General features: G+C 35.0%; 1 protein-coding gene across 1 annotated transcript in view; it reads left to right on the top strand.

Annotated features, from left to right (window-relative positions):
- The window catches only part of LOC117338454 (arrestin domain-containing protein 17-like), a 42,146-nt gene extending 28,664 nt beyond the window's left edge, over nt 1–13,482 (top strand). Inside the window, exons 8-11 of the mRNA XM_033899808.1 lie at nt 1,867–1,998; nt 7,621–7,725; nt 8,717–8,818; nt 13,052–13,482. Coding sequence (XP_033755699.1) covers nt 1,867–1,998; nt 7,621–7,725; nt 8,717–8,818; nt 13,052–13,188 — 476 coding nt within the window. The 3' untranslated portion in view covers nt 13,189–13,482. The remainder of the gene's footprint in view (nt 1–1,866; nt 1,999–7,620; nt 7,726–8,716; nt 8,819–13,051) is intronic.
- Nucleotides 13,483–14,852: the final 1,370 nt, after the last annotated feature.

Raw genomic sequence — 14,852 nt, 5'->3', positions numbered from 1 at the left:
CAATTTCAGTTCGAAATTGCTCTTTGTTTAATAATCATTCCCACTATATTTTACCTTCGTGAATCAAGAGACCAGCCAATGCTCTTTTCATTTCTTGTGAACTTTCCCCTTTCGGATATTAAATGTGTCTCATGCATATGGCAAGCCAAATTGTCATTTATTGGCGGAGCAATGTTGATCCAGTATGTTACCAAATTATATAAGGTATCTTACATATTATATAAGATATCTTATATGTTTATAAGATATTGTTGTACATACGTTTCCGGATATTTTCTACCCGGGTCTAATATTAGTGACATTCCGGATATTTTGACCCGGCTCTCCGTGTCTTGTATTTGCCGTGTGATATGTTACTTCCGTTGTTGTTGTTGTTGTTGTTGTTGTTGTTGTTGTTGTTGTTGTAGAGTTTGCCGCGATTAAACGTGAGCCAAGCTCTGCGACTTGTGTTGTTATTTAATAGCACTTAACGCACCATCCTGGCACAACACTTTCTTATATGTTTATGAAATATCGTATTTAAAGTTTATAAGATATCTTATATAATATATGAGATATCTCATAAGAGATATAAGATATCTTATAAAGTTTATAATATATCTTATATATTTATATAAGATATCTTATATAATTTGGGTAATGCCTGGATCAACGTTGCTCCGTGAATAAATGACAACTTGGCTTACCATACATGCAAACTTTTAATTATGTTTTGTTTTTTAATACTTAATAAGTAACACCAGCGTATACGTTTTTATAGAGCGCTTTCTGACGCTCTTTTCTGTAGTATTTATCAAACCACATACACACATACTAACTCACATATATACGAAACATACATAATGATGTTTGACCCACAGAAACCTTTCTAATACAGATATAATGTTAAGATAAAACATATTCTTCGAACCTTCAGAGTGAATACAAAATGTATACTATGAATAGTAAATTCATGAATGAAACACGAACAACTTCAAATCAATAAAACTTTTGAAATTGTGCAGGTCGAATAAGAACAAGTGTTACAATTGATATGCAAACAATTTTGTTAAATACTTCATGTTCAAATTTCAGTGAAATGTTTTCTCGGAAAAGGAATGAGTACATGTAATATTACTCCTATCCTATTCACGGTTTTCGATCGTTGCTATTTCTGACCAATCAGAATCGTCCTTTCAGCTTGTATTTTTTACCAATGATAAATCTTCTTTCAGCTTGTTACAGTTGCGGTGAATGCCTCCAACCCCCCGCTTTTATCAGTAATTTCACCACAATGCGAGCCCAGTCCGCTACTGAGGCGACACTTACGATAGCCCACGGACTCGGGGAGGTGCCTGTTAAAGTGGAGGTACAAGTCAGACCATCACCCGGGAGACTGGATACCGAGTACGTATTCCCGGGAGTAGGGTCGGCTCAAATTGACGACGATCTCCCTCGGACTTACGGAAACTTGGCATAAGCAAACTTGGCACGTTCTGTTTTCACGCGGTCAACATTACATCCGATTTGAAAGTAGGTCACTGCGACCAGCTTAAATGATTTAAAGACATTCAGAATAATCTTGTATACAAGATTCTGTAAATCTATACTTTATGGTTTCATTTTTATTTAGTTAAGGGCCATATCAATATTGGTTTTTTCTTTTTAATATATATTTATATATTTAAAATATATATATTATTTATATATTCTTTCAATGATATTATTTGATATATTTTAGTTTCCGTCTCTTTACGTTTCTTAATAATCAACTTTGGTGAAACATATCAAAGACCACTTTTCATGTTAATGATATAGAAACCTTGTTTGATTGACATGTCTCATACTTATTGTGCATTGTCACTCCATCTATCTTTTGTTATCAAGGAGACAATATTTGGATCGGTCCCAAATCACAAAAAGAACAGACGGCTGAGGTGCGGGTGAAAGTTTGGAACAACTGTACATTTCCAGTACCAGACTTCGAATCATCCTGGATTTCTATTACTTCAGGAAATGGTAAAAATTAAGAAAAAACTAATCAAAAGTCATAACCTTTACCAGAACTTAATATAAACGTACTTATTCTGGCGTACCACTCATATTTTAGCGAATTTCTTTATTCTAACTGATTAGTGCATGAATTGGCGCACCAAAATTATTTTCCATAGAAATAATAATGGTTAATGCTTCCAACGCCAAAAGCGCTAAAATAAGGATATCGCTAAAATACTCATGTTTACAGTAACTAATGATGTTGAATATATTCCACCTTCGAAAACAAATTACGTACCTTACTGTCATGTATGTATTTTACCAATCGGTAATTGTCGCTATTGTCCATACTGTAGGTCAATTAGTATAACGGAAGTCACTCATATGTGTGTGTACTATAGCAATACTGTACTCCTATGCTAAGCGTTTGTATGACCATGATCGACGTATAATAAAGTGACTTGTACCAGGAATACGATGTGGTGTTGACATGGTGTCAGAATTCAAGAACATCGTCGCCCAGATACCAGCAAATGCATATTAAATAGCCCAGAAGTGTCCTTAAAAACGACTTTAACATGGCTATGTTTAATTTGGCTGACGAAGTCCAAAGGATGGACTGGAATTCCGAAGACTTGGAAACGGAATGGAAAACATTCAAGCAACACGTGGAGTTCATGTTGACTGGACCATTAAAAGGTAAAAGCGAACTTGAAAAATGTAGTTACCTGATGATATGGGTTGGAGAGAAAGGTCGAAGTATCTATTCAACGTGGAACCTATCAGATGATGATGCAAAAAAGTTAACCTCGTACTACACAAACTTTGAGGCATATGTAAAGCCCAGGTCAAACGTAATATATAACAGATATACATTTCAAACAAGAATGCAAGGCAATGACGACCCCTTTGAACAATTTATGACAGATATACAGATTAAAGTGAAAGACCAATATACCAATATACAAATGAAATGCGAGAAGAAATGGTGAGAGATAGAATTGTGATAGGAATCAGAAACCCCAAAATTCGCGAGAAATTGATCAACATAGGATCTGATTTGACATTAGCCAAGGCTATAGATGTTGTGAGAACAAACCAAGTATCACACAATCAAGCTAAAACTATGTCGTGTGTTAGCTCTACAACTGAAGTCAACGCCATACAAGGAAATAACTTTGGAAGTAAACAAAATAAAAGAGGCAATACAAAACATGTTCAGCCCTCGCGTAAAAACACTCGCACACCTTCAGAGCAAGAGTCGAAATGTTCAAGATGTGGTTACCGGTATGTCATGAGGTCGTCACCACATAAATGCCCAGCAAAAGAAAAAACGTGCAACAATTGTAAAGGGAAAGATCATTTATCTAGTATGTGTAGAACTAAATTGAAAAAAGTACACAATGTCGAGGAAGCCGCAGTCTATTATGACACGGACAACAGTGAGGCATCATCAGACGAACTCTTTGTCGGACACATTGAAATAAACAATGTAACTTCAGATGATTGGTCAGAAAATATGGATGTGTGTGGACAGAATATCAAATTCCAATTAGACACAGGTGCACAGTGCAACATAATTCCGTACAAGATATGAAAAATATGTGAAGTGAAACAACAACAATCTACATTGAGGTCATACTCAGGACATCAGATAAAATCTGAAGGTAAAATAACATTACCATGCACAGTGAATGATGAAATTTATCATCAGACATTTGAGGTTGTCCGAGGAAATGTTAAAGCTATATTGGGAGCTCAAACCTGCTCAAAGATGGGATTAGTACAGAGAAACCAACCGTCGCAGGTGAATGAAATCAGGGAAACGTCAATCCCAGATGATATTAAGCATGATTATGGAGATACATTCAAAGGTTTAGGGTGTATGCCAGGCACTCACACTATCAAGACCGATAGTACCGTTACACCAGTTGTTGACGCGCCACGTAAAGTTCCGTTTGCACTCAAGGGCAGAAAAAAAAGGAGTTCGACCGTATGAAACAGGGAGGTGTAATCGTGAAACAGGAAGAACCTACACAATGGGTTAATTCTATGGTGACGGTAGTAAAACCTAACGGGAAGATACGGATTTGTATAGACCCAAAGAACTTAAACAACGCCATATTTAGAGAACATGTTCCGATGAAAACTGAAGAGGATGTTATCGCGAACATGCCTCAAGCCAAAGTGTTCACAAAACTCGACGCTACTTCTGGTTTTTGCCAACTGAAACTTGATGAGGAGAGCAGTAAATTTTGCACTTTCAACAGCCCATTTGGGAGGTACAGTTTCAGAAGATTACCATTTGGTATAAAATCAGCGCCAGAAGTGTACCAGAGAGCCATTTCAGAAAAGGTAAATGACCTAGAAGGATGTGATGCAATCGTCGATGATTTGTTGATATGGGGTGAAAACATTGAACAACATGATGAACGTTAGAAAAAAGTTCTTGACCGAGTACGAGAGTACAATTTGAAATTGAGCCCAGACAAGGGCCGATTCCGTCAAACCGAGCTAAGTTACGTCGGACATAAACTGACAGATCGAGGTGTAAAATCAGACGACGAGAAAGTCCGGGCGGTCAAAGAAATGTGTCAACCTGAAAACAAGAAAGAACTTCAAACATTCCTAGGGTTTGTTACATATCTTGGTAAATTCCTACCTAACCTCTCAGAGGAAAGTTCACCACTTCGGAAACTACTAGTAAAAGACAACGAGTGGATTTGGGAAAAGGAACAAGAGGATAGTTTTCAGAGATTGAAACAACTTGTGACTGAAGCACCAATTCTCCGATACTATGGTCCATGTAAAGAGATAACGCTAACTGTTGATGCTAGTTCTACAGGACTTGGAGCAGCATTGATCCAAGATGGACAGCCGATTGCCTATGCCTCGCGTGCGTTAACAGAAACACAACAGAGGTACGCGCAAATAGAAAAAAGAAACATTGGCAATAGTATTTGGATGTACGAAATATCACCAATTTATATTTGGTCGAGAGGTCACAATCGAATCGGATCACAAACCGTTACAAGCGGTATTCCGAAAACCACTCAACCGTGCTCCATCAAGACTACAGAGACCGTTGTTGACATTACAGAAATATACTCTGAATGTTGTGTATAAGTTAGGGAAGACCATGTATCTTGCCGATGCATTGAGTCGGAGATACCTAAAGGAGACCAGAGAGAACCTTGTTCCAGATATTGATATTGAAGTAAACCAGATTGTGTCATACTTACCAATTTCACCAGAGAAATATCAAGAGTTCAAACACGAGACCTCAAAAGATGAAGCATTGTCAGAGCTCAGAGAAATTATCATCAATGGATGGCCAGAGAACAAACATGAAATACCAGAGACAGCTCATCATTATTGGCCATTCAGAGACGAGCTATCATGTATAGATGGCCTACTGTTCAAGAGCCATACTATCATTGTTCCCAGAACATTACGTCGTGAAATGCTCAAAACAATCCATAGTTCTCACCTTGGAATCGTAAAATGTAAATCGCGGGCACGCGAACTACTGTACTGGCCGGGGATGAGTTCTGAAATAGAGGACACAGTATCAAAATGTTCAACATGCGCCACTAACTCTAGAAAAAATCCAAAGGAGCCATTATTAATGACGGGAAATCCGAACAGGCCATGGTCTGTTATTTCCGCTGACATATTTCAATTTCAAGGACATAACTATTTGGTCACGATTGACCATTATTCAAAGAGGCCGGAGTTGTCCAAATTAGACAATATGAGTAGCAAGAACACTATGTTATATCTCAAAAGCCAAATGTCGAGATATGGCATCCCTGACAAGCTCATTACAGACAACGGTCCACAGTTTGCTAATGAGGAGTTCAAGAAATTCTCAAAGACATCAAGTCCCAGATATCCGCAGGCGAACGGACACGCTGAAAGAACTGTGCTGACAGTAAAAAACATATTAAAGAAATCTGAGGATCCATATAAAGGCTTGTTATCTTAGAAACACAGTCATTGAAGATCTAGGACTTTCACCAGCTCAAATGTTTTTTGGTCGAAGATTAAAAACAGATATACCAACAACAGCTCCACTGTTGTCACCTGATAAAATTCCAACATCTGATATCAAGATGAGACTGAAAATCAGAAAGGAACAAGCCAAAATGTAAAATGATCAGCATGCAGGTAAAGAATTACCTCCCTTGGACAACGGTGAAACTGTCAAGTTTCAGAAGAATGAAAAATGGATACCGTCCAAAGATCTTACATTGTCGAAACTAGAAAAGGAAAGAAATACAGGAGGAACCGAAAGGATATCAAACCAACACGTGCGTCGTTTCCTGAAAACAATGAAACCGTGTCGCGATCGGTCAACATACCTATAGATAGAGTTCCCAGGAAGGAAAAGAACCAATAGCAACAAGATGTGGCCGCAGTGTAAAATAACCAAAGAAATTCCAGTGAAAATTTCGTGAAAGATGGTGAAAATCTAGTGAAAATTGGTGAAAATTCTGTGAAAATAGTAAAATTATATGAAAAGAGAAAATGCACACAGGAAAGAAATGAAACAAAATCAGTGAAATGTGCATTTGGAGTGTTGTAATGTGCATTTGAAGTGTTGTGAGAATTATGTGTCACATTATATTCTCTAAATTGTGCAAAATATGCATAAATGTGTTATTCGCAGTTTTATTAATTTTTACTTGCTTAAAATTGTGTCGCTGAAGAATTACTTCAAAATTTATATCCGCTTGATTGCCATTCTTCAATTCCATTCATGAAAGAGGGAGAGAGGATCAGACTTGACTATAATAACTGATTTTTTTTTTTTTTTTTCAAATAAAAAAAAAAAAAAAAATCCTGATAAACATTATTTGGATTCATTTATCATGTGTTGAGAATTCATAATAATAATTGGTCATTTATGAACTGCTGATAATTGGACAGTTCACAACACCTACAAATGTATATGTTATTGGTATTCATATATATATAAATTAACATTTTGAATATAACAGACAACAAGAAGTTCAATTTTGAAATGATGTAATAGTACAATTTAATGCATGACATTATAACATATAAAGATCAACTGTATTTGAGTTGAATTGACATTTATATTATAATAATAATGTTTATCTTGTACATTCAGCTATGTTACATCTTGGTGATATCCAATTCATAATAATAGTAAGATTTCATCTTATGGTAATATACTTAATATCAAATGTAAAAAAGGGAGGATGTCATGTATGTATTTTACCAGTCGGTAATTGTCGCTATTGTCCATACTGTAGGTCAATTAGTATAACGGAAGTCACTCATATATTTGTATACTATAGCAATACTGTACAACTATGCTAAGCGTTTGTATGACCATGATCGACGTATAATAAAGTGACTTGTACTAGGAATACGGTATGATAAACGATTCCTCCTTTGTGGTATTAAACAGGTACTTAATGAGTGTAGATATAAATAATTAATGCCGGTCGAATCCGAGAAAACATGGCAACTTAACCTTTTGAAGCTCTTTTTATCTCTTTATTAGTTTTAACAAATAACTTAAGGAGAAATGAATAAGTGACCAAATTACCTTATCTATATATGAATAATCGAAGGATGTAATAAGCTACAACTGGTGATATTTTCCGTTGGAAGTGGCTGACTCGTACAAAGAGGTTGAACACGGATTGGGAATCGACCCTGAATATGTTTCCGTGCAAGTTAAAGACAGCAACTCAGACTGGTACTCTGATGGCATTGGTAAGTAAAAGGAAGAAATTATGAAAGGAATCCCACATTCAAACGTGGTGAAAGGCGGGGTTTCCATCAATGTTAATTTGCCATAAGGGTCAACCTAAATATTGTTTTACACTTAGAGACCTCTCACCTACATTGCTTTGTGTCATCAAAGTCGGTTCTTTTGGCTATACGAGGATTGTTACAAAGCAGATGAAAATATATATTTATTTTAAATAATAGGAAAGTTGAAACCATAAACTAAATACATTGTACCAAAATACGAAAACCGTAAATATATCGCCAATGATATTTATTTTTAAGCATCTTATGAAAAAGGTGATTTTTTTTGTAAACAAATGACATTTTTAATGTTACCCATATTCAGTCCCCAATTTCCCATATTCAGTTCATTCAAAATCATTTAGCGTATAGAAAGCTTTATTACTTACCCTAATCCTGCCCAAATATAATAACTTTACCATTTGTGCAAAATGTTGATTTTTGGCTTTGACCCGTGTCACCCCAAACACTGAACGATAGTCGACATAACACGCTACCCTGTAACACTCCAAACTTCAAAGCACGCATGTGCCTTTGCTTATAAAAGTAATGCTGATAAGTGTAGGCTATGTCTTTAAATGACCATTGCTGTTAATTATAATTAGGGAGTAAAATACGACATATGAAATATGTGTTCAAAACCTTTAATTCTTGCCTTGTATTTATGATATCTAACATGTTATTATCAACATGTCCATGTTAAGTTTTTATCAAAAAAGATTTTTTTTTTTTTTTTTTGCGTATGTACATGTTAAGAATTAATTGCCTATTTTAAAACATAGGACTACAGAGGCTACGAATAGCACATACAAGTTATCGTATTTGTTTTTAGGCCATATTGAAATCCCACATTGTATCCATGATATCTGAATAAATAAACAAGTCAAAGAACTATAATCTGAGTAACCAGTTGTGATGACAATGATCTTACATCGTTTTTGATTATATTTAGGTTCGTCCATGAGAAGACCGACTTCCTCTTTACATTGGGGCGGTGTTTTATATGGAGAAAACGATACACACGTTCGGATCTGGGCACCTCACACAAATGGCGGTAAATAGTTGTTTTACTTTTAAAATCTTCGTATATTAATCTTGAGGTTTCATTAGAGAATGCATTCCCTGTTGGCAGAAGACTAATTCCATATAGAGATTAACGATATACAAGTTTTAGCACGCTTTATCTATAGAGCTATTTCTGCAAAAATAATAAACTACTATCGAAACGAATCACATTTGCAGTATAATTTTATGTGAATATATATAATTAATTTTGAAGACAGCTATTAGATAATTGACATATTTAATGGAAGCAAGTCAAATGTCATCATGTGGTAATAATAATTGATATGAATGATAGTCTCTCAAACAATATGACTATAGCTTTTGTCGGTAAACATTTCTCATTCATCGACAGTGAATTTGATTAAAGCAGTTCCATTGTTGAAATTATATTTCCTGCTTTTCAAGAATTGATTTTATTATAGAATCTATTAACCGACAAAAGTCTGCTCCATTAGAAGAAGCAACCAATCTAACGACTGTAGTATTGCTATCTCTATAAGTAGCATTGTTATCATAATAAATGACCCTGAGAGACATGACACTAATCGTCTTATCAATGCCCCTGAAGTTTTGTAATTTTATAAAAGCTTTATCAAAGTCATCAGAGAATACCGACACTACAATGGTGAAACTATAGATTTGCACAGAGATCCTTAATAAAAGTACAAGGAGAATAAGATCAGGTGCTCCAAAAGCGTAAGCGTCTGCTGTTTCATCGACGACACCCGCCCGCCATATAAATATAGGTCACGACGACACCTTCCATACAAATCTAGTTCACAACAACACATGCCATACAAATCTAGGTCACGACGACACCTGCCATACAAATCTAGGTCACGATGACACCTGCCATACAAATCTAGGTTACGAAGACACCTGCCATACAAATCTAGGTTACGAAGACACTTGCCATACAAATCAAGCCATGAATTACGTCTGACTTCATATACATTGTAAAATTTCCCCATGGTTTTCAATAACCTGCATCACCTAAATCTCAAGCTAGGACATAGAAGATGGTAGGGAACCGAGAGATCTTACTTTCTAGAAATATAAATAATTGGGGCATTTGAACAATATATCAATACTATGCAAATACAATGATCACAACATGGGCTGAAAGAATAAGAAAAGTTTAAACCCCGACATAATTTATGCTGACCTTACACTTAAACTCCAGCAATGTCGTTAGTCCATCATGAACAATCTCGGTACGAAACAAGTTCATCCTATTGTATAAACAAATGTTTTGAAATGCACAGATTTAATATTTCTTCTTTCGTTATTAATTTAGGAAAGATATTTAGTGCATCGGATGGTTGGGGTTTCGAAGAACAGTGGTCAGCTGGTTTGGTAAAAGTCAGGGTCTGGAGAACGTTTGGCGGTAGACTTGTGTACAGGTCGAACACTTCTGTCAACAGCGGACTTAGCGTTACGGGACACGAGTTATTTACACCATACTTAGATATCGATTCCGGAATGATAGATGTCAAGGTCAGTGTGAATTAATTTTATGAAATATCAAAATAGATCAAGTTTCTATTCACTGTAAAGACGTAAAAATGGTATCAAACTTTATTAAAAAAATCAAAACTGCGTGCTGAAAAACGATCTTAGAAATAGTAACGATGACCCTTGACCATGCTGCTTGAATTAAACAAATAACATGTGAAAAAAAACGAAAAAAAAAAAAAAGATACGTGAGCCAGTAATTACCTTATATAACAACTGTATCATAATTACATAATGTACTGGACAAAATTGGTATTTATTTATTTTTTTAAATTTCTGCCGGTTACACATTGTTTATGGTAAAATAAAATAAAATGTATAGTTTACACACTAGTTCAATATATCTTTAAAGGTTGTGATAGGTTGTCAATATGTTTGGTTGTAGATTAGGGCCATAGGCGGTTCAAACAATGGGTTCTACTTCCCGGCGACAGGTGCGGTCCAGAACTCAAAGCCAAGCGAGTCGTATGGAGGGGTAGTTTACTCATACTCTGAGAATGGCGTTAGATTCTGGCATCCTCACCTCTCACGTGTGGGCAGTATCCAACAAAACTATCTCGTCTACATCGACTCAAGCTGGGGAGGGGGCCAGAACAGTCAGGCATCCACTTCAGGGGATCTTGTGATCACGTTCTGGAATTCGTCCCTTTACATTAAGATGCATACTACATCCTTTACAGTAAGATGTATATTCAATCCTTTACAGTAAGAAGTATATTCAATCATTTGCAGTAAGAGGTATATTCAATCCTTTGCAGTAAGAGGTATATTCAATCATTTGCAGTAAGAGGTATATTCAATCATTTGCAGTAAGAGGTATATTCATTTTTGCATTTGAGATAAAGAAACAAATATTTAGTACTATATTGTGAAAGTATGCTAAATGTATATAATATCTATGCAACAATTTTACTATTGTCCTAAAACCATTGTTCACTAGCATCACCATAATTGGAACGAAATAATGGAAACAAATTGATCAAGCATGATTCATTATTTTTTGTTGTCATTAATGGCAAGTTACAGGGTGAAGTCAAACAGTGGTATTCCCTGCACTGTTGCTGCAATGTAAGTGCATGTTTGAAAAAAAAATCCCTCGGAAAATGAGTATTTTGCAGTTCATAATAATCAAATCAGCAACTCAAGTCACAAACAGGGCTGTGTCTAAGGCGTAATATACAAAACTTTAAAAACAATGTTTGTATTTTCCTTCTGTTAAGTGTTAGATTTTCAACAGGTACAAAAACAACAACAACATTAGAATCATCAACGACTAACAACCAACCTACAATAAAGACCTTACCTACAAGGAGAGACTTGAGCGGAGGAGGTAATTCTTATTATTAAACATTGGTATCAGTTGATATCAGTTAAATATAAAGAGTATCAAACCAGTAAGAAGAAAAACAAATGACTAATAAAACTGCAGAATTCATATCATGGATGCAAAGAGTTGATCAAACAAAAAATGATTTTCAGGCATTTGCAATTATTCTATTGAAAACAATATCAAGTGCCTTGAGTAATAAGTCAGTGCGACTGACTTTGTGTATATTTCACTCGTGCAAAAGATACAAATACTATATTGACTACACACGTAATATATACGCATATTGGTTAAAATCACTATTCATTACTCTTTATTAAATGAGAAAAAGAATTCTTTCGTTTTTTCTTTGTGTGTAGAATAAACATCAAAATACTGTTACTTTCATATTTTAGCGAGAATATTATTTAGCGATTTTTGCGCCGACATAATTTTGCTCACTTATTATGCGTATAAGTACGTTTACAGTAACTGAAACCTTTTTCAAACAAGCATTATCATTAACTACACTTATATATAAAATTGTTTTATAATGGGTTATGACGTCGCTTTTTCTCGGAATGGCTTAAACTTTTACTCGCCATAAGCCAGGCCGTTCAAAGAATTAAATATCTCGTGGTGTGTCTAAGTTGCAAGATGAAATCGAACCTGCCCTTCGACATTTCTCTCTGTCTATCTTGAATTTCCCTGACTTCCTTTATGTATTCCACTCTTTTGGCAAATAAATCAACAAAGATTAAACCTCTGTATTGGGCATTTTCCTAGTTTTTATTTGGCAAATACTGCATCTCTTGAATACCGGTGGGATACCGCTGAAAACCAGTGGAATTTCCTTTGTTGAATTTTATCAATGGAATTCCAATGAAATACCATTTACTTCTAGTTAAATCTCCTTTGTTTAATGTAACCTCTGGAATTCCAATGTGAATACTATACGAAATGTCATTAGACTGAACCATATCTTAAAATTACTTGTAACTTGTGTGTTGTGTACAGTTTTTTATATGTTGAGAATGAGTCATTACACATATAAACATACAGACTTACTGTAAACACCTTTCGTGCAGGACACGTTACGCTAAATCATGATTCCACCAATTACTTTTCTATATAATGTCTATGGAAGCTATGTGGATGCACCAATTCTACATTGCGCTAATCTGTCCTAATTTTGTAATTCGCGAAAATTTTAGTGAGCAAATTTAGTTCGTTTACCGTTTTACCAGCTACTTGATAAAATGCCTTCAAAATTTGTAAATCCTACATTGGTGAAACTTGGGCTTATATGAAATAAAGCAGTAGCTGGGTGACATGACATTTTAATTGCATATATATATATCAGAGAACATTTCCTAACAATATCAATGTTTCTTTTTTCAGTGACCAAGCTCGCTCTTGGATTGATAATTGCAGCCTCTTTGATAACTGCTGCCGGATGTGGCATTGCTGGCTATTTTGGACTAAGAAAACTAAAAAACAGGAAAAAGAATAAGATTTCTACTGGGACGTTGCAATAAGGACAACGTTTAATTGTGGAAAGGGACACATGAGTCATACAAATCCACTATTGTGTCATTGTTCATCATTTTACAGATAATTTGAGAGAGTTAACAATCGTGTGCACTATTAGCATACAAGCCTCACACTTCAATTTTTGTTTGCTTTATCGAACCGATACTGCATGTTAATAACAAGTACTTTAATAAAAAAAATCCCATATTAATGAAGTCATCAGTACTATTTTTTGTTATTATCGTTACCAAAATATGTACCGATAGGAACGACTTTTGAAAAGTTGTATTCAATAAAAAGACTCTTATGCTAAGGAAACTCTTGATATAAACATAATATTGCAAAAGTCGATGCATATTCAGCTGTTTCAATCTGCAACATCATTTGTATGATACTGGAATACCGTAAGAGTTTTTACATCATCTGACTGCAAAATTTACATATACAGTACTAATTTTGATATCAAGACAAAACAAAAATAACAAGGTTCAATCAACAGTTTTTTTTATAAATATTATACATATACAGTACTAATTTTGATATCAAGACAAAACAAAAATAACAAGGTTCAATCAACAGTTTTTTTTATAAATATTTCCTAGATTAATTTTGTTAAAGATGTTAAATAAATGTCAAAAGATTATCAACGTCACGAGCAGGGATCCCATTGGATTTCAAGTCCAACGCTTTAACCACTCGGCCATCGTGACTTACGATGAATAATCTCAAACGTTTTATCAGTTCTTGAATACGTCATTATATGTGGCGTCAAATTGGTTTTACTAATAAGGTTCATCTGTATTTATCTACCAAATAACACAAATTTCATTTATGTATTGCTTTTCACAAAATCAGTTCTACTGAACCAAATAAAAAAATAAAACGTATTCAATGACAAACAATCATTTGCTTTGACATTTCTATTCAACTTAGCGCATTTTTGTTCCGAAGGATATCGCATTTCCTTCACATACCCAGAGTTAACGCCTGGTGCCAATAAGAACAGTAACTTCCGAATGATGATTGCCGCCAGACAAAACTGGTCACCATAGCAATACGAATTTATTTTGAATATTTGCTAAAAGATTGTGCAAAAGACAGGATATTATAACTTTCAAAACACATTGAGAATTAGATACAGTAGAGAGAAAAACGGATAACACTGCAATATTCTTGAAAACTGTAGGTTAAGGCATCGATATTTTTTCCTTTATCGACCAATCAAAATGCTTCTTTTGTGTCGGCATGGTTTTGTACTGCTATTTTCCCAATCAAATCAAAAAGCATATAAGACGTTTCTGATTGGTAAGATTATCCGACAAATTCAGCGAAAGCAATCATATTACTGGATTTGGTTCACGGATAATTCATAAGTACGGGACTTTTTGTGCACGTGCCCCGCGAGATCGATCGGAACTTTGTAAAGACAAGACATCGTGTGTTTACCAACATATGTAGGAGGCAATGTAAAAATATCGAAAGAAGCGTTAAGATGTGGATGGTGAGGTGAAGTAACCCTTTAACAATTTGATAAATTTCTTAAAAACACCAACCAGAAATCATCATATTGGGATACGTTGAATATGTAGGTAAATGTAAGGACTCCTGGTATGCTGTTCTACTATATGATGTTAGTATGGTGTTGGCAATGTATACAAAACAATATAAA

Source organism: Pecten maximus, chromosome 11 (genome assembly GCF_902652985.1).
Source record: "Pecten maximus chromosome 11, xPecMax1.1, whole genome shotgun sequence".
NCBI lineage: Eukaryota > Metazoa > Mollusca > Bivalvia > Pectinida > Pectinidae > Pecten > Pecten maximus.
The sequence above is the reverse complement of the archived record's forward strand: the minus strand, read 5'-3'. Positions and strand labels throughout refer to the sequence as shown.